At 36.3% G+C, this 17,475-nt stretch overlaps 5 protein-coding genes across 8 annotated transcripts; 2 read left to right on the plus strand and 3 right to left on the minus strand.

Moving 5' to 3' along the window:
* Positions 1-741: 741 nt before the first annotated feature.
* LOC139106312 (protein FAM76A) lies at positions 742-3,892 on the minus strand. The gene is made up of 7 exons (XM_070662959.1): positions 3,502-3,892; positions 3,010-3,074; positions 2,716-2,929; positions 2,139-2,275; positions 1,722-1,965; positions 1,398-1,635; positions 742-1,255 (listed from the first exon to the last, which is right to left on the minus strand). Exons 1-6 carry the CDS (start codon positions 3,595-3,597, stop codon positions 1,402-1,404), a joined length of 990 nt encoding a protein of 329 aa, XP_070519060.1. The 5' UTR covers positions 3,598-3,892; the 3' UTR covers positions 742-1,255; positions 1,398-1,401.
* Positions 3,893-4,727: 835 nt separating this feature from the next.
* LOC139105892 (stromal membrane-associated protein 1) lies at positions 4,728-7,929 on the plus strand. Its single transcript, XM_070662216.1, has 8 exons — positions 4,728-4,938; positions 5,518-5,651; positions 5,763-5,930; positions 6,032-6,233; positions 6,331-6,600; positions 6,693-6,958; positions 7,031-7,174; positions 7,265-7,929. The coding sequence occupies exons 1-8, from the start codon at positions 4,821-4,823 to the stop codon at positions 7,379-7,381; spliced, it is 1,419 nt and encodes a 472-aa protein (XP_070518317.1). The 5' UTR covers positions 4,728-4,820; the 3' UTR covers positions 7,382-7,929.
* Positions 7,930-9,262: 1,333 nt separating this feature from the next.
* Positions 9,263-9,965, plus strand: LOC139105894 (small ribosomal subunit protein eS28). The gene has a single exon (XM_070662218.1). It carries the CDS (start codon positions 9,348-9,350, stop codon positions 9,543-9,545), a length of 198 nt encoding a protein of 65 aa, XP_070518319.1. The 5' UTR covers positions 9,263-9,347; the 3' UTR covers positions 9,546-9,965.
* Positions 9,966-10,155: 190 nt separating this feature from the next.
* On the minus strand, positions 10,156-11,728 carry Mrgbp (MRG/MORF4L binding protein). The gene is made up of 4 exons (XM_070662217.1): positions 11,483-11,728; positions 11,217-11,338; positions 10,691-11,042; positions 10,156-10,601 (listed from the first exon to the last, which is right to left on the minus strand). Exons 1-4 carry the CDS (start codon positions 11,586-11,588, stop codon positions 10,447-10,449), a joined length of 735 nt encoding a protein of 244 aa, XP_070518318.1. The 5' UTR covers positions 11,589-11,728; the 3' UTR covers positions 10,156-10,446.
* Positions 11,729-13,274: 1,546 nt separating this feature from the next.
* LOC139105996 (solute carrier family 35 member F2) lies at positions 13,275-17,080 on the minus strand. 4 transcript variants are annotated; one of them, XM_070662427.1, is made up of 9 exons: positions 16,847-17,080; positions 16,039-16,151; positions 15,727-15,920; positions 15,156-15,318; positions 14,912-15,068; positions 14,620-14,830; positions 14,336-14,463; positions 14,057-14,252; positions 13,275-13,464 (listed from the first exon to the last, which is right to left on the minus strand). In XM_070662427.1, the coding sequence occupies exons 1-9, from the start codon at positions 16,963-16,965 to the stop codon at positions 13,429-13,431; spliced, it is 1,317 nt and encodes a 438-aa protein (XP_070518528.1). In that variant the 5' UTR covers positions 16,966-17,080; the 3' UTR covers positions 13,275-13,428. The 4 variants fall into 4 exon arrangements, with proteins under 4 accessions (XP_070518528.1, XP_070518532.1, XP_070518531.1 ...); XM_070662431.1 differs by having other exon boundaries at positions 13,275-14,252; positions 16,847-17,073; XM_070662430.1 differs by lacking the exon at positions 16,847-17,080 and adding an exon at positions 16,533-16,826 and having other exon boundaries at positions 13,275-14,252.
* Positions 17,081-17,475: the final 395 nt, after the last annotated feature.

The following is a 17,475-nucleotide window of genomic DNA, read 5'->3' on the forward strand; positions in this document are numbered from 1 at the left end:
TACGATCGAATATCATTCTGTACATTATTTTGGTTTCCCGCCTTGCCTGTATTTTAAGAGCACTATTACGAATAACGAAGTTAAACCAGAGCTAGAGGAGAAACCTAGGCGCTTAGGACTTTGAATGTTAATAGCGATACGGGAAAAGGGAGCAGCACACGGCGCAACGCGTAAAGAGGCAGACGGTGAAGACCATGTAAATATATACGCTGAAAGTAGTTGAAATATCGAGAGAAAGCGTCAAGCGAGGGCGACTAACCGCCTCAAGAACAAACAAGCAATATTTAGTTCTTATCATCTCGTAATAATTAAACGATAACGATCCAACTGTACCGTGCACGCACACGCGCGCGCACGCGTGCACGCGCTCGTACATATTTAAACGACTATAAATTAAATGTTAATTATCCTTACACTTCGTATACATATTATATATATATAAATATATATAGTAAAATTGTTACGCATTTATTATCATTATAATTATTGAATAGGTAATGCTCAATTAGCATTTGTTTCTTAAAATAAAGAATAAATATATGGCTGTTGGATATTTATATGCACATATCACTACCACACCTACATATAATGTCGTCATGATCCGATATCATTTACATCCCACTACTAACATTTGAAATGACGCAGAACTCACGTTTCGATAACGAGGGAAGAAAAAATTAACGAATGACTTGGACATGGACGTGAACTGGATATGTGGAACCATAGGTGGAACCATAGGACTATAAGTTTTTCAACTTTTATTGTAAATTAATCTACACTTCGTAATATCCTGATTCAGTGTCAGTATACATCATTATCATAAATAATAAAATGCCATAGCTACGCTGCCACTTATTGTTTCCACATACATATTCCGAATTTGCCTCGAAACCTACACAATAATTTCGTACGACTTCGCGACACAACACGGAATTCGTCAATAAAATTTTACTAATTTTTTTGTCATAAGAGCCAATATTTTCAGTAGCTATCATTGACAATCGTCAAAAATTAAAAGAACGAACAAGCTAAATCTAAAGTCCTGTATTAATTTTACATTTGCATCATCAATCTCCCCTAAACGGAGATGCAAATGACATTTCTCAGTGTGTATTGAGAGAATAATGTACATTCCTATAGTAATTAGAAAAATAATACACTTTCGCCTTGTTAATGGAAACAATTAACTATATGCATAATCACAAGATTTATATGTATAATTGTCATTTGAGTTTGTTGTCTGCTAACCAATTCTCTGGAAACAATATGAAAAACAGGGCTTTTCATTTGCAAGATATATTGGGCGACGCAATCTCATATTGCGACTTCGTTCAATGTATTAGCTCGTTCCATTAAACACGAACATTCTGAAAATAACAAAAACCAAGTATTCCTACCTTATCAAGGTACGGGACTGTCTGTTCCACTCCCACTATTGGTCCCAGCTTCCGTTTTGGTGGCGGCTACCCTATCACCTCGCTTGGACGTTTTCGATAACGATGCTACTTCTTTCAACAAACTAGATATCTTGTGCTGCATGTTGGAAATTTTAGTTTCGTACTCCTTCTCTGAAGCTTTCATTTTATTGCGTAATTCCGTTTCGGATGTGAAATTTTTCGCCTTTAATTCAGTAATCTACAATCAAAATGTTGGTTACATATTATTTATTTTATTTTTAAAGAAAAATTTCCACAAAAAATTGCAGAAAATCTTTCACTTACTTGTCTATCTTTTGCTAATAATTGGCCCTCTTTTATGCTGATTTGTTTTTGAAGATGCGCTATTTTTTCTTTGAGCTGTGTGACCGCTACTACATGATCTGAACTATTTGGATCGTGAGGGTCGTGCACGCCAACCATTCGTGCCGCTTTTACAGGTGTAGGACCATTTGTATCTCCACCTTCGGATTGCGGTGGCAACTTTGTCACATCAACTCTATGCGGTCTTTTATTGTGGCCTTTTAATCTGTAACAAAAAGCATAAGACATATTAGTGAGAGAAGATGTCATAAAAATGTTTAGATGTATGTTTATTAATATGCATTTTGCATAGAACATGTTCCAAAAAATGATGTCACGATGATAAGATTACCAAGCACAGAGTTACCTTGCGATATTATTATAAATTTTAATAATTACTTTTGTTCTTTGTGCTTTGCAGCCCGCTGTTGAGCCAATTTCATATGCGCTCTTCTCTCTGCATCCGATTGCTTTGTCTTTGCTAACGCTCGTTTATACGACAACGTACACAGCCAACATAATAATTTGCCATCTACCTAAAAACCAAAACATCACCATAATTAATTAAAGAACATTGCAATAGAGTAGATTCATTACCATGTACCAACAAGAAGAAAAAAGAGAGAGAAAGAGAGAGAAATCTTAGCTGTAGAAATTATACTTGACATTTATTCACTCTCTAACAATAAAAAAAAAAGTCATGACAGATGATGAAATGTACAGACTCAAAATATATATTATAGTGAAATAGCATATATGATTATTTATAAATTTCAATTATTCAGAACGGTAAAAGAAATGATAGTTAAGCTTCTTGTGTTGAAAACCATGTATATATCTCACTAAAAATAAATTTATTTGATTTATAAATTTTTCATGGAACACAGTCTTTTATTATTTCAGAAATCTTAAAACATTAAATTTTAATCATCAAGATAAAAATTATTTTTTATATCTACACTGCAGAGCTAGATACCTTTTTGTCCTCATCCTGTCTATCAAAGGCACACTTCTGCTTGCATTGCTCACATGTAACTGGTGGTCCATAGCGTTTTTCGGAATTTGTACACCGTTGGCATTTGCTACCAATAAATGCAGCAATGGTATTGCAATATTCGCAAGCTGATGGCTTTCCATAGGCCTTTACATTTTGCTCACATTTTTTACATATAGTGCTTGTGTTACCCTTTCTAAAAACAAAGTAAAAAATCTATTTAGTTTACTTTACAGGTAATTTTTATAAACAGAAGCAATTTGTTTTCACACTTACACTGTTTGCTGGAATTCTGATCTGCAGTATGTACATTTTACAACAGGGAAGGCTCCTCTGCATTCCTATATAACCAACAAAAATATTATTAATATTACTAAGAGTATAACAATATTTTCTAATTATTAATTTATCCATCTTTTTAACTGCACTTATTTCCTTAATAGTATTTCCTTTTCGAAATTTAGATACCACTAAGCAAATTAATTTTTTTTTTATTCTGTAGCACAATAAAGAATAAAAATTATCTTAATGCGATTTGTTACACAGCATTTAAAATTTCCCTAGCTGAATATACAATGTATGCGATACAAAACTTACAACGCGTTAAACAAAATTTTTATCGAAAAAAAAAAAAAAATTGCGTTCTCGTGGCGGCTTCGATCAAGTCTTTTGGAATCTCGTTAACGCCGCGAAACGGTGGCGTCGATTCGCAGCCGAAATATTTGCGTGACGCCCGCGTGAAAAATCAGGTACGGGCGGCGTGCATACCTTGCACAATTGTTGACCGGGCGAGAGGTCTTCGAAGGGATGTCTGGAGAAGCACCGGGAGCACGCGAAGAGCGCTTGCACATTATTCGCGCTCATCCTCGGCGGCTTCTCCGTGGTTGGCGATCAACGGTGGCTGGCTGTCGCGTCGCCGGACAACGGGACGAACAAGGAGAGGCGGCAGGAGACGCGGTATCGCAGACTGCCGAAAGAGCCGGAAGACGTCGTTCACGTCGTAGCGCGAGAAAACACGAGACGAAGCCGAGGCACGGGCGAACCGATGAACGTCGATGGCAACGCGACAACACGATTATCACAAGCGCGATGGAACTCCGCCGGAACCGGTTGTTGACTTTCACGTAGCCATCTGTGACCGCTGCGGCGGGCACGGAGTAACATGGCCGACGGTGACGACGGAAGTGGCCGTCCGAGGGCATCACCGTCACACGAGCGGCTACGTTCACTGAGCGGCAAAGTTCTACTTCTCAGACGCAGCCGGAAACGATCGCGATTGCAATTTCGTTTCTACATATGCATCTCCATCAATGCGAACTACATTTGATAAAAATAAATGTCGCACGTTATGGATGTTATCACATTACTCTTATTGCCTAAGCATGAAATATATCTTTACGAACAAGCCGTGATAATTTTCTAAAATAATCTAAAATTGATTAACGCCTTTTCTGAAAAGGAAATAAAGATCGGGATTTCGGGATTACTTTTTTTTTATTTTTAACCAAAAGTTTTGTAATAATTAATATTCCTCTTTTCCTCGACACGTATTCCTTTCATTTCAATAATCGCAGCGAAAGTATCCTAAGAAGACATATTGAAAACGGCCATGGCCACTCAAGTTTTTCGACGCAACCGGCGAACCGCGTAAGCGACGCGATCACCGTGCATATTTGCGATAGCTCGTTTATAACAGCAGATTATTATTCGTCTCTTATCGTTTTTATTTTCTGAGCAATTATGACTCACCTGCGGGAGCGCGGAGATCGGAAAATTTTACTCCAAGTTAGCCGAGAAACGGAGCAGTCTTGTCGTCGCGAAGTCGAACGCCCAAGTGGGCATCGGAGGCAAAAAACGCTGGAGCGGTCGATAAAATAGTTCACCTCGCAGGATAAACCATAGCTTTACCTACGGCCACGATTCTCCCGGCACTGCTGTCGCGAGGCCGATGGTATCTCGGTGCACAAAACCCGTTACGCGGTGCCGTCGCGGCGCGGCTCTTATCCAGCGTTATCGCGGGGAGGCGACACCGGGGTGCCGTCGCGCGTGGTCCCCGAGATTCCTTCGCGTAGACGCTCCCAGCAAAAATGACGTCCCGCCACGAGAAGGAGCGTGCCAAGCAGATCCAGGAGAAATGTCAAAATCTACTGACGCAGATGCTGCGCGACGAGGACAACAAATACTGCGTCGACTGTGACGCGAAAGGTTTGTCTCGCTGTCCGCGGTTCGTGACATGGATGCGACCATTCGCCTTTCTCGTCTCGCGATCCCCGGATCGGGTAGCGTCATACTCAACGCGTTGTCCCATCCCGCATTCCCGACCCGCGGCTCGATACCAATCATCGAGACGATCCGCGCAAGAACGCGACGTTATAGATTTTTAATATCCGCGTGACATACCCGTCGACGCATTGTCATTAACATGGTCAAGGTCCTCCCGAATTTCACATTGATTTTGGATATTATTTAAAAAAATCACCGCGTTCTTTTTTTGCAAGCTCCCTTTTTTTCTCCCGAAGAGAGAAGATTAACAAAAATCGACAGAACAAAAAAAAAAAAAAAAGAGGAAAAAATGTATCTATTTCTGCTTGGTTATTGATATGTCATACAGTAATGAGAACTTGTAATTAATTGTCATGAATATTAGATAGCTCGGTCTGCAGATAATGTCTTTTTAATTGGTTGTTGTTTTACATCACATTTTATTTGTGGCAAGTCTCTAATGATGTATGAATGAAAAATATTGGAATTATTTGTAATGTCTCATAAATTTGCATTTTGTAGGACCAAGGTGGGCCAGCTGGAATTTGGGGATTTTCTTGTGTATTCGATGTGCTGGTATTCACAGAAATCTTGGAGTACATATAAGCAAAGTAAAGTCTGTTAATTTAGATACATGGACACCAGAGCAAGTAGTGGTATGTAACAGACATATGGTTCATAGTTTCTGATGAAAGATGATTTTCTTAATGTTTTAAAACATTAAATATCTAATTTTCTAAAGAGTTTATTTATGATTAAATTTTTAGAGTTTACAACAGATGGGCAATTCTCGTGCCAGGGCAGTTTATGAAGCAAATCTTCCAGATAGTTTTCGAAGACCACAAACAGATTGCAGTCTGGAGAGTTTTATTCGAGCAAAATATGAACATAAAAAATATATAGCTAGAGAATGGGTGCCGCCTCCTTTACCAAAAGTAATTTTTATTATCAAATTTTAATTTAAGTTATTTAATTTCATATAATTGTATAGAAAAGTTTATTATATTTAGCTTTGATTAATAAATCATTTCTATAGGTAAATTGGGACAAAGAACTTGACGAAGAAGCTGAAAGACAACGTAGACGAAAAAAGGAAAATTCGGAATCTACGACCACTGTACTCCCACCTGTAAAAAAACCGGAAGTCGTGCCTCAATTGCCAAAACCTCGCAGTTCCATTAGTCCTAAATTGGGCAGAACAAAAGAAAATTCTGCAATTCTTGATCTCTTAGGTCTCGGTATGTTTTTTATGTGTTCTATTTATACGTTTAAAATGTACTCTCATTTAAGAACTATTATTCTAAAATAATTATACCATTTCATTATTATTCACAGATGCACCACCAGCTAACCAAACATCCGTAAATGGTTCTGGAGATGACGTATTTTCTTCTTTTTTATCTGCACCGCCTGCATCGGTAACATCAACTGGAAGTGATACTTCTAATGGAAGTAAAACAACCATTACAGCAAGCAAAAGTGAAGAGGAAAGCTTCTTTAATCAACCAACTCCGCTACCTCAGGAAAAAAGTAAGATGACAAAAGACAGTATTTTAGCACTGTATGGTACTCCGAGTCATCAACCAGCTATTTATGGTGTCTCAGGTAATGCATAAAATAGAAATGGTATTAAAATAGGTTAAATTAATAAAATAATCGCAACGTTAATACAATTTTTTAACATTAACATACTTTAGGGGGAGTGTATCCTCAACACTCTGTACCATATAAACAGCAAATACCTACTGTAAGTGCATTTGGGCAACAAAGCTCTTTGAATCAACTTGGTCAACTTCCCACTCAAATACCGGTCACAAATCAGATGCCTGTTAATCAAAATCAAATTATGACAAATCCTACTTCGATTGGTGCTGTAGCAGCTAATCCTTTAGGCTTACATGTAGGACAAATGAATCAAGTAAATGGTGTACCTAACGCTGCTATTACAATGCCACCTCAAATGGTATATAACATTTTTAAATAAGTTATTAATGTTTTCTTTTATATTTAGTTTTTTTTTTTTTCGATTTTACAGATGATGCAATTAGGACAAAGTAATATCGCTAGCAATAATGGGTGGAGTGGAATGCTGACGCAGCATGTTCAGCCAGCTCCTGGCAGCAATCCCTTCTTTAATTTAACATCACAGCAACAACAAACTACTGCATTTGGCGCTCAAGTATGTAAATAAAAGAACAAAATTTTGTTAAAACATAAATGTATCGTTAATATTGAAGTAAATTAATCTTATTACACATTTTCGTTTCAGTTACCACAACAAATGTCGCAAATGTCTTTAGGCGATATGAATTTTGCCTCTACGACGGGCAAGCCTGCCACTGCCACGTTACCTGGGCAGACTCTTTCCACCAATTTGTGGCAGTAAAGTTATTATGGATATTGTTAGCCTGTTATTTCGTTCAGTGTTGTATACTAATGTCGACAGTTTATTATCCAATGTAATAATGTTTCCATGTCCATCGATTGGACATTGCTTCGGAAAGTAATAGAACTGACGACAGAGACACAAAAATGAAGAAAAAAAAAAAAGAAATTAAATGCTGTCTCAATACATAATTCGTCAATGTTCATAGTGCTTCAAGTAGATACATATTTTTGTTTGAAAGTTTACACCAGCTTTCAACGTTATTGTTGAAGTAAAAAGGGGAAGAAAAAATCAGAATAAAAATTGGACAAGTCTTTGACTGAATGTAAGAAATTATTTGCGTGACTAAATATGTACCTTACGGTGCAAATTATTATTACGATAAGAGTTTTTTGTAATTGCAATTAATATATATACCAGGGTCCATTTTCAACAAAGTATTCATTCGAGTCAGTAGTGAAAAGCGGTATTTATTAGTTCAAATTGTTAAAATTATAGTGATGTACGGTGTACTATTCAAGAAAATAGAAATACGATTGGCATTATTATCATTTTATTATATTTTTTATTGAACAACATCGAAAATTTAATTTACTGCAATTGTACCGATTTCATATGCTGAGTAAAAAATTAAGACCTGCATATGTATAAGTTTTATTAGAAATGTGAAAAGACTTGGATCTTCAACTTATTTTTAAGATATATTTGACACGTGCAATGTGTGTCTATACATTTATTCTATATTGGTAAATAAAAAAATGCAAAGTGTAATGCATTTTACATTTGAGTAAGACATAGAATATATTAATGTTGTAACAATGGTTCAAATGGTTCGGCAATTTATTGTGGATATCTACGAAACGTGAAAAAAAATCCGTAATTTATACACTGGTGCTAAGAGTTCCGAAGCATCTTTACCGAATGTACCCAATTTAGTTAAGTCGAATTGTATAATAATTTTTTTTTAATTATCTATGACATATTATTTTGAAAAGTCAATTTAAAAAATATACTTTGCGATTAGGCATGTTAATTAGATAATAATTTATTGCATAAATTGTCATGAGACGTATTGCAAAAAAATTTTTTTAGTTTTTTTTTTTTTTTTAAGTGGAGGATAACTTTGTTTTGTGGGAGGCACTACTATACTTAGATATATAAACACAACTTGTCTTTCAAAGTACCGATGATTCTGCAGACTGTCTAAGTAATGCGAACGTTTTTTCTCATTTACAGGTTGTACGTAGATTTATATTTTTATTGAATTAATAAATTTAGAAACACGAATAAAATAATAATTGTTACTTTTTGTGTTACTTTTAACGACTAAATTAATTATTAATACAAAGAGAGTCTAAATCTAATTTTTAAAGAACCTGTAGTTGAGAAGAAATAGATATGGCACATAAAACACTATATAAATATTGCAAGACGCAGTATTTTTGGCAAGTATTTACGTTAATATTAACAGATAAATCACTCGACGTGATTTCTAATAATCAATAAAAGGTATACTAAGAGAGACTAAAAAAAAAGCTCGTCTTACCTGTTGCCTACGATATCAAGCTGTTATTTATATGAATTATTATTATAAGTGATTATGAAATAGTGTATTTGTGTCAAAATATAATGACATTTTATTGTAATCTGATTATTGTATCGGCCATCACACTTGCAAAAATTAAGTAGTATTAAAGTTAAAAAATAAAACTAATAATTAATTAAGTTAAATAAAAAGTTAGGAAAAAAAAATTGTTAATAAGTTCCTGCAATTGTAAATAAAAAAAGCGTGCACGTACCTCATCGCGTAGAAAATTTCATTTAAATAAATGAATTCTTGCACAGTAGCGACACCGGAAACTGAGCCAAGAACTCAAGCGAAACGGCATGCTCGTTTACGCGTGATCTTCCATTTGCGCCAAGTAGCTTTTCCGAGTCGCAACCACACGTGAAAAAGGCAATCAGTATGGATAAACCAGTCGTTTTGGCGCGCGTTATCAAGGTCCTGGGACGTACTGGCTCGCAAGGGCAGTGCACCCAGGTGAAGGTTGAGTTCTTGGGCGAGCAGAACCGACAGATTATCAGGAACGTGAAGGGACCGGTGCGAGAAGGCGATCTTCTAACCTTACTCGAGTCGGAGCGCGAGGCGAGAAGGCTTCGATAACGTGGGGAGATTCGTTAATGCCGAGGAGAAAACCCGGTCGCCAGCCGTCATCACCACCGGACGTCGCTATTCTGCATCTCTCGAACGTGAATTCCTTCCATAGATAGATCATGGACCGTGGATCACGGATTATGCATCAAGGATCATAGATCGTGGGCTCATGGACCGTCAGCACGAGCACTCCTAACACGTGCCTGGAGGATGCTGCCGACCGCGGGATGGGGATCACGTTTTTCTGAAAACATTCCTGATATATGAAAATTTTTCGAATAAATCTCGGCTGGTAACTGCAACTTTCACGGTGTTGTCATTGTATCCTCTCGTCGAATGTAACTTGCGAAATGTCTGCGATAAGAGCTGTAAACCAAACACTTCTCAACTTAAGAATATTGGAAGAATATATCTGCATTTCCTGATCCACTTCTTGCATTTGTTCTTTTGTCCATTTGTTTTCTCCTTTACAAAGCATGGCTGCATATATTTTTTTCAATTTGGTCATTTTACATATTCTGTAGTTTGAAAGTAGGATGGATATATTCTAATTTGAGAAGAATTCTTATAACAAAAATATAGACATATAAAATAACAATTAGTATCTTAGAAAGTAAAATTATTACAAAATTCAGTTATTTATTCATGGACATTTTTGCATTTTTTATAAACTTATATAAAGAGTAACTATTTATTAGAATCAAGCTACTCGTCACATTTTAAAGTTAATTAAAAAGATACAATGGTATATGTATATACTGCACATATAAATTTTGTATAAAATGAACTTATTTTCTATATATACATTTATGTTGTTAAAATATATATATATATATATCATATTACAATTTTGTGAATAATAAATTATGTAAGGAAGGTTTTTAATGAGATGCGAAAATAATAATAATCGTTAGATTCTTCTGCGTTTTGGTGGAGGTGTATCACGTGGACTGGAGGAAGCTTTAGAAGAACTATCTACACTTTGTCGAGTTGGTCTTTTCGGAATTCTTTTTAGTAGCTCGCGACCAGATTCAGAATCCTTCCGTTCTTTCTTCCCATTCGATGCTAAAAAGAAATAAAAATACGATTGAGCATACAGTTAATCTATTAAACAAAAATTATTAAACAATTAGGATCAATGTTTATTAAAATACCACTCTCTTCCGAATCCTCCTTTCCTTTTGAACGACCTTTTAAAGATTTATGTTCTTTCTTTGGTTCTTTCGAGTCTTTAAATTTTTCTTTTTTCGCGTCCTCTTTCACAAATTTTTTAATTTCTTCTTTTTTCTTTTCTACATCTTTGGTTCCTTTAAAATCACGCAACACACTATCTTTCTTAAAACCTTCTTTGATGTCCTTTTCTTTTTTAATCTCTTTGTATTTGTCTCTCTGGTCTTTTATCTTAAGTTCTAATTCTTCCTTTTTTCGAGGTTTTAGCACAAAATCTGCCTCTGGTAAGGAAAAGTCCACCTCATGCCCAGGAAAAGGTAAATCTTCCATGTCATCCTATGAAAAATTTAGTTTATGTATAAAAACGATATTGGATTCAGTTATAAGCATTTAAAATTGATATATATGTGATAAAAAACAATGAGATTTAATTTAAAAAAACGCAATAATTACTTAAACATTTGTATTGTCTAAACTTGCATTTTTCTACATATCTACATCATTACTTACCAAAGCTATAATGTCATACATAGATTCCAAGTGATCCCAAATTGCTTTCAATGGAACATCTTTGCGAATGGCATTACGAAATTTTTCCCATATACATACCATATGGAAATATTTGTTTATACCTTACAATTAAACAGAAAATAATAAATATTAATCTATCAATACTATAATTTAAATAAAAATCTAAAAGAAAATTAGCATAAAATAAGCACAAAAGCGAGATCAGGAATGAACGTAATCTCCCGTCGCCGGTATTCGCGCCTTACCGACTGGCTTGTGTTTATTCATGGCGAAGAAAAGCTGGATCTCATTCTCTACGTTCCACTCCACCTCGTCAAACGATGTTTCAGTTTGTCTTTCTTTAACAGCCATTTTAGCGTAGTTCAGTTGTATAATGCGGTTGAAGCGGCTCCTAACAGTTTCTAACTACACGCCACTACACGCGTTGAACGGCGTCGTCCCAGTACCAACTTAGAGTTTAGGTTATCTGTCAAATATACAACGACGTCAGCGACATCTAATATGTTATGTGATCATTCGTGCAGTTTCAAAGAGATATACAAATAAAAAAACTTTGAACTTATTTTTTATTATTATAACGATAAATATAAAATAAACTAATGATTATTAATTAATTACTCATCGGACAAGCAAAAAATGAAAAAAAAGATTTTAGGAAGTCTTTAAATTTTAATTCGTGATAATGAAAGGGTTTATGGTTCAAAATCATTATTTTATCTCTTTGATATTTTTAACGTTAATTACGTAGGTTTATTTTATTGAATAATTGGATAATATTAGCATGGTATATAACAACAAGGTCAAGTTGTGTCGTGTTTGGATTTTTAGCCCGTTCTGTAGATGCTCTATGATTCTGGTTAATTGTTTAAACGAAAAAAAGTTGATTATTGATGCAGATAGTAGCGAAATGCAAATTGAATACTCATGTGTTCGCATTAATTAGAGATGACTATCGCATTTTGCTTACTGCGACTGCAAATCGTACTACTGTAATAGAAGAATAGAGTAGTATAGAATAATTACGTAGCCGACTTACATTGACATTAATAATTAGGTCGATTGAGTTCGTCGAAATTGTATTATGTAAAGTTTTCTTCTATCTCGATCAGCATAACTTATAAATATCTTTGTATATACTACAGTATATCGATCATAATAGTTGTAACAAACGTACACGAAAATTCGTGTTAATATAAAAAATTTAAGTGAAAATGAGTACACGTTGTACATAAAACGAGTACATGTTTTACATTCGTATTTTCCTAATTCTACGATCTAAGTGTTAATAGACTTCGACATTTGGCACGTTTTGTTCTTACAGAATTAATTCACATCTTTACAAACAATATATTGGAGAAGTACGTTTTTGATTAGAAGGAGTACAATATCCAAATCGGTATATATTTTGATTTTATGGCCGTCGTTAAAATTAATTAAATAAATAATCCTTATAAACTAATAAGATTAAATTATTTATCGTTATTAAAGTAGTTATTATACTAATCAAATTGATTTTTACGAATCAGAAAAATTATCGGATTATTAAAATATTTTTGAGACTTGCTCGAACAAGAGTTTTATAACGACGACGATTTGGGAGAAAGTATACAATTAATCTCAGAATCGCGAAAAACATCTTATTTTTCTGTTTTAGGGGAAAATGTTTCGAACTCGCCGAGCGCGTCAAAAAAACGTAAATGGATCAATTCTGCATTGAGCTCGGCGATTCGAGAAAATTGCGCAAAAGGAAGGAAGGACGGAAAGATGGAAAATATTTTAACCTAACCGGAAGATACAAATGTAAGTGAACCGGCAACACGTCGTCGGCTGTAGATCACTCAATTGTAATTATTAATATAATTAACTAATGTCCAAAGCTAACGACGCACGTGAAGCGCGCGCTCTGTAATCTCTAGTATATCTAAAAAAATACATTAGATAAAATTATAACTTAAAGACGGCACCATTTATCGTTAAGTACAATTAACACTGTGTAATTATGATTTTACACAGATATCTAAAAGAAGTCTTTAGGTATTTTAATTGTGTGCTAATATTCGTAATTACGGCGTTGATACAAACATCTTTTCGTGTTTTCTAAGGGCCTCGTTTCAAGAAGTCAAGAAGTTTTGCATTTCAAACGAATGAATTGCACGGTATTCTATTCTAGGCAGTCACTTCCTTCCGTTTATTAATTATAGGCAGAACCACTGTTCCCGTTTGCAGCCTGAAACCGTTACAGATTTCATTTACCTCCAAGTATAAATAAAGAAGTACGGAAAAAAGACTTATTATCGGAGGCAGATAGATCACGACAAATTGAAAAGTTTCTTCATGCGGATAATTATTCAGACTATTTAATACAGAGCACCAAATCTATTCTCCTATCACACGAACATATGTATAACGATCACTAAAATTTATACATAATACATTTATCAGTTTTATTTGTCGTATTATTTTATTGCCATTGTATAAGTCAGTTAAGTTGTATAAGTCAGTTAAATTGCCCTGCATGCAGGCCATTTTTGTAAAAGTCTACTAAACTTTTAGTTTAAAGAGTCTACTAAACTTTAAAGAACCATCGTAGTGCAACACCGTCAAGTCTCATATCTCGTATATATGCGTAATGCAAAGTCGCATTATCGGAAATGGGTAGACTTCGAGAAAACGTTCAACCGTGTGGATTCCATCTGCCTCGGAATATCACGCGAACCCTGCGCTCGCGTCAGGTTCATTCCCGACATATATCAGGGGACACCGGTACTCGTATCGAAATACGAATTGGATGAGACACGTGGCATCGATCTTGATGCTACCTTTAGGTTTGCCTGACTGCCATAGAAGGAGGTAAAGGCCGTGTCGGAGCTGACGCTAAGTGGTAGACTTGTCGCATCCATCGTCTCTCTTTCGCTGCCGAGAGTAGACGCCCTTATGTCGAGAGTGCCGCTCACTCCAGACATTCCAGAACTTGTGGCCATCTCAACCTCGCCGACATCGGGATGGGACATGTGTCTTAATATTAAAATAACATTACATTGATACATGCGACAATTCGTCGCAAAAATTGATTCGCAATTTAATAAAACTATTTTTACCTATAATCCGGAATCGGCGGCTCGATGTGCTGTCTACGTGAGTTCGATGACATTGGTGTTCTTTTTATCGCGTAAATGTATATGCCAGTCATTGTGAGCGCGTACGAAACGAAGTATAATGCGTGAAACTAAAAGAAGCAAAGACAGAAATCTCATATTATTCTTTCTATAAAAAGTTAATTTTTATTTTAAAATTTTATAGTTATTAAAATATCATATATTATAATTCAGTCGATTGTATAAGCCGAAAACTTTAGCACTTGTAATAAAGATCAACGGCTTACCTTGTAATGGTGATTAAGCATGCCAGCCAGTATATTAAAAGAATCCGAAGTAAGCAGCGCGAGTTGTAAGGCGGTAGCACCTGATTCGAATAATATTACCGGCACCAGAGAGAAGAACATGAATTGCGTGATACAGTAGAGAATCAGAATTGTTATTACTGGTATGTTGTCCCAATGAAACGCTTCTATTTGAAACCTTTGGAGCACGGCGCTACAACAAAACGATCGATACAAAAATGTCACTCATTCAAGGCGTTCCCATAAAAAGCTTTCATTGCAGCTTACTACTTACGTCTGCATACAGCTCAGTATTGTACCGAAAAAACCTATCATACCGAGATATTCGATAATATCGACCGTTTTAACGGCCAATTCCTGTAGAACCGTGGTTATCGAGAATAGTACCGCACCGCCGAGACAAAGCATATCACCAACAAGTTGGTTTTTTCCTATAACGAAGTCTAAATATTAATTTTTCCCCGTTCTTCTCTTCACGGAATAATGGTCCACCGACGTTTTACTTTATAAATAATTACCAGTAGCCGTGGGATCGTTATTGTCGTCTATACCAGCCCAAACCAAGCATCCTACCCCCATTAGGCAAACTGATACTCCAACAATGTGTACCATTCTGTATCTGACGCCCAGTACCAAAAATGAGAGCACCAAGGCAACCGGTATTGCCACGCAGTCGAGGAGCTGAAATATTTCATAACTTTTTATTAGTATTATATTAATTTATACGTCAGTAATGGTTACATAATGTGATAATGCAGAAATAGAAGTTGAACGTCGTATAGTGCACGCGACAATGGATAATTCATAACGCGCTGGTAATGCACACGATTAAGAATGGATGGCTCGGACGACGACGGAACGAGCATTGTTAGGTCGAAGACCCAGCATACTCTTCTCTGCTATGCAGCCGCGCGGTTACAATGCAAGTTCCGTGCGTCATTCGCAATTGATACGAGTATTACTACGTGAGGCAGATAATACGAATTCAAACTATGCGAGGGAGAAAGTTACGTGTCTGAGTAGGAAACTGTGCATTAAGCAACATCGACAGAAATCGTATTTCAATGGGATTTAAAGCTGATGGAGCACCTGTATACTCGCAAGGCTGGTGTATTGATGGGACGATGTAATAAGCGTGCACGCCTCAACGTCGATCAAAGCTAACAACAAATATCTCCATCCACGAGCTCGTATGACAGAAATTAGGCCATTTCCCACGCCTCTACAGGACATCCACGTTGTGTAGACCAAACACATCATCACATAGTGCGGAACGTTCTGCCCTGTCTCGCAAAAATGATAAATTAATAGTTGGCCCAGCAGAGCTTCAAGCTTTGCTATAGCTTAATTAATTGTAAAAAATACAAAAATTTGTAGTCTGTTTTTTAATAAATAATTTACCTGTTGGAAGTGAGAGCTTGTAGGAACCAGTATTTATGTAATGATTTACAAACGTCATGAAGCACAGCACCAGCGAGAGAAATTGGCCCATTATTATCGCTCTCCATACCGCCCTATTTTGTAATTAACAAAGGATGCTTATTTAAAATATATAAGTTTAAATTACATATTTTATTTATAAAGAATCTTGAATGTTTAAAAGAATCGACTTTTTTTTTTAAAGAGAACTCTCTATTCAGCTTAAACTTGGATGGACTGAATATAGTATAGTATAATACTAGTATGTTTAAGTAGTAGTATACTTAAGTAGTAACGCCCGGCATTGATCAGACGAAGATTGCGTTTTCGCTCACGCGACAGAAGACACGAAAAAGGCACAAAAATGAGCAGCGTTAGTCCGTTATTCCAAATCGTAAAAATAAATAACACAAATGCACACAATAATTATCACATGCACAAATCTCAATGAAAAGTCCTACCAATTTTGTACACACCGAAACCAAGTTATTGTACCAATACTAGCGTGTTCCGGATTTCCGGAATCGCATTGTTACACATCTATCGATTTGTCGTCAATTCCAGAACTTTTGAAACCCAGATTTAATCGCAATCGCACCACAATTACACGTCGTTATGCCAATCATGGGAAACCGAGCGTAGATCGAAACGTAGCTAAACGCCCGCCACTTTTCCTGGGTCGTTCGCCGCCTCTCACCCGTCCCCGCCAATTCCGTAGGGCGGCACAGAGCGGAAAACAAGGGCTTCTGCGGGCCGCCTAGGGCGGCCACCCCCACGTTTACTCACGTACCATCGGCCTAGCTCGGATATGTAATTTTCGATTTTGTCGCAGACCCCGTTCCTGGCCCGCATCGCCGGATTTTGAGCGCCGTGGCGATCGCCCGCCGATCCTCCCATGCCATGGTGCATTTTCACCCTGAAGGCTCCTCGCCGGTGAGCGAGTACTAATCCGTAGCGCCTGCGCGACCTCCTTCCGCTCTCCGGCGTGAAGGGACACGCCGTTACTCTTGTTGCTCCTCTCGCTGCTTCCCTGGGGTGCGTGCCCGCGACTGGAAATACGAGACTTCACCACGCCGCGAGATAGACATCAATACGACGCGGAGTCAGGCGGAAAGTTCCGGCCAGTGCTGCACCGATCTCGAAATCGATCGCGCGAAAAATAAATTTTTTTTTTAATTGAACTTCTATTATTGCACCAAAAATTAATTATTAGATACTTTAAAAAATAAGTAATCTTGTAAAGCTGAGTTATTATTCAATCTTGAATCTGAAATTAAAAGATTAAATTTTAGAAAAATGTAATTATATTAATATGTGAATTTATAAAAAGTTATTTCAGGCTTTTTCTTTGAATTATAAAAAATAAGAATTTAAATTCTACATTACAAATGTAAAATATAATTAATATGTATATGACAT

The sequence above is a fragment of the Cardiocondyla obscurior genome, linkage group LG10 (assembly GCF_019399895.1).
Source record: "Cardiocondyla obscurior isolate alpha-2009 linkage group LG10, Cobs3.1, whole genome shotgun sequence".
Classification (NCBI taxonomy): Eukaryota; Metazoa; Arthropoda; class Insecta; order Hymenoptera; family Formicidae; genus Cardiocondyla; species Cardiocondyla obscurior.

Coding starts and splice junctions, on each gene's coding strand:
- LOC139106312 (XM_070662959.1), bottom strand. CDS start 3,597: ATGAGCGCGAATAATGTGCAAGCGCTCTTCGCGTGCTCCCGGTGCTTC. Junction 2,930..3,009: donor TCAGAATTCCAGCAAACAGT/GTAAGTGTGAAA, acceptor CTTTGTTTTTAG/AAAGGGTAACACAAGCACTA. Junction 1,966..2,138: donor GCAAAGCACAAAGAACAAAA/GTAATTATTAAA, acceptor TTTTTGTTACAG/ATTAAAAGGCCACAATAAAA.
- LOC139105892 (XM_070662216.1), top strand. CDS start 4,821: ATGACGTCCCGCCACGAGAAGGAGCGTGCCAAGCAGATCCAGGAGAAA. Junction 6,234..6,330: donor TCTTGATCTCTTAGGTCTCG/GTATGTTTTTTA, acceptor TATTATTCACAG/ATGCACCACCAGCTAACCAA. Junction 6,601..6,692: donor AGCTATTTATGGTGTCTCAG/GTAATGCATAAA, acceptor AACATACTTTAG/GGGGAGTGTATCCTCAACAC.
- LOC139105894 (XM_070662218.1), top strand. CDS start 9,348: ATGGATAAACCAGTCGTTTTGGCGCGCGTTATCAAGGTCCTGGGACGT.
- Mrgbp (XM_070662217.1), bottom strand. CDS start 11,588: ATGGCTGTTAAAGAAAGACAAACTGAAACATCGTTTGACGAGGTGGAG. Junction 11,043..11,216: donor TGTATGACATTATAGCTTTG/GTAAGTAATGAT, acceptor AATTTTTCATAG/GATGACATGGAAGATTTACC. Junction 10,602..10,690: donor GGAGGATTCGGAAGAGAGTG/GTATTTTAATAA, acceptor ATTTCTTTTTAG/CATCGAATGGGAAGAAAGAA.
- LOC139105996 (XM_070662431.1), bottom strand. CDS start 16,965: ATGCACCATGGCATGGGAGGATCGGCGGGCGATCGCCACGGCGCTCAA. Junction 15,069..15,155: donor TAACGATCCCACGGCTACTG/GTAATTATTTAT, acceptor ACTTCGTTATAG/GAAAAAACCAACTTGTTGGT. Junction 14,464..14,619: donor TGCTTAATCACCATTACAAG/GTAAGCCGTTGA, acceptor TGCTTCTTTTAG/TTTCACGCATTATACTTCGT.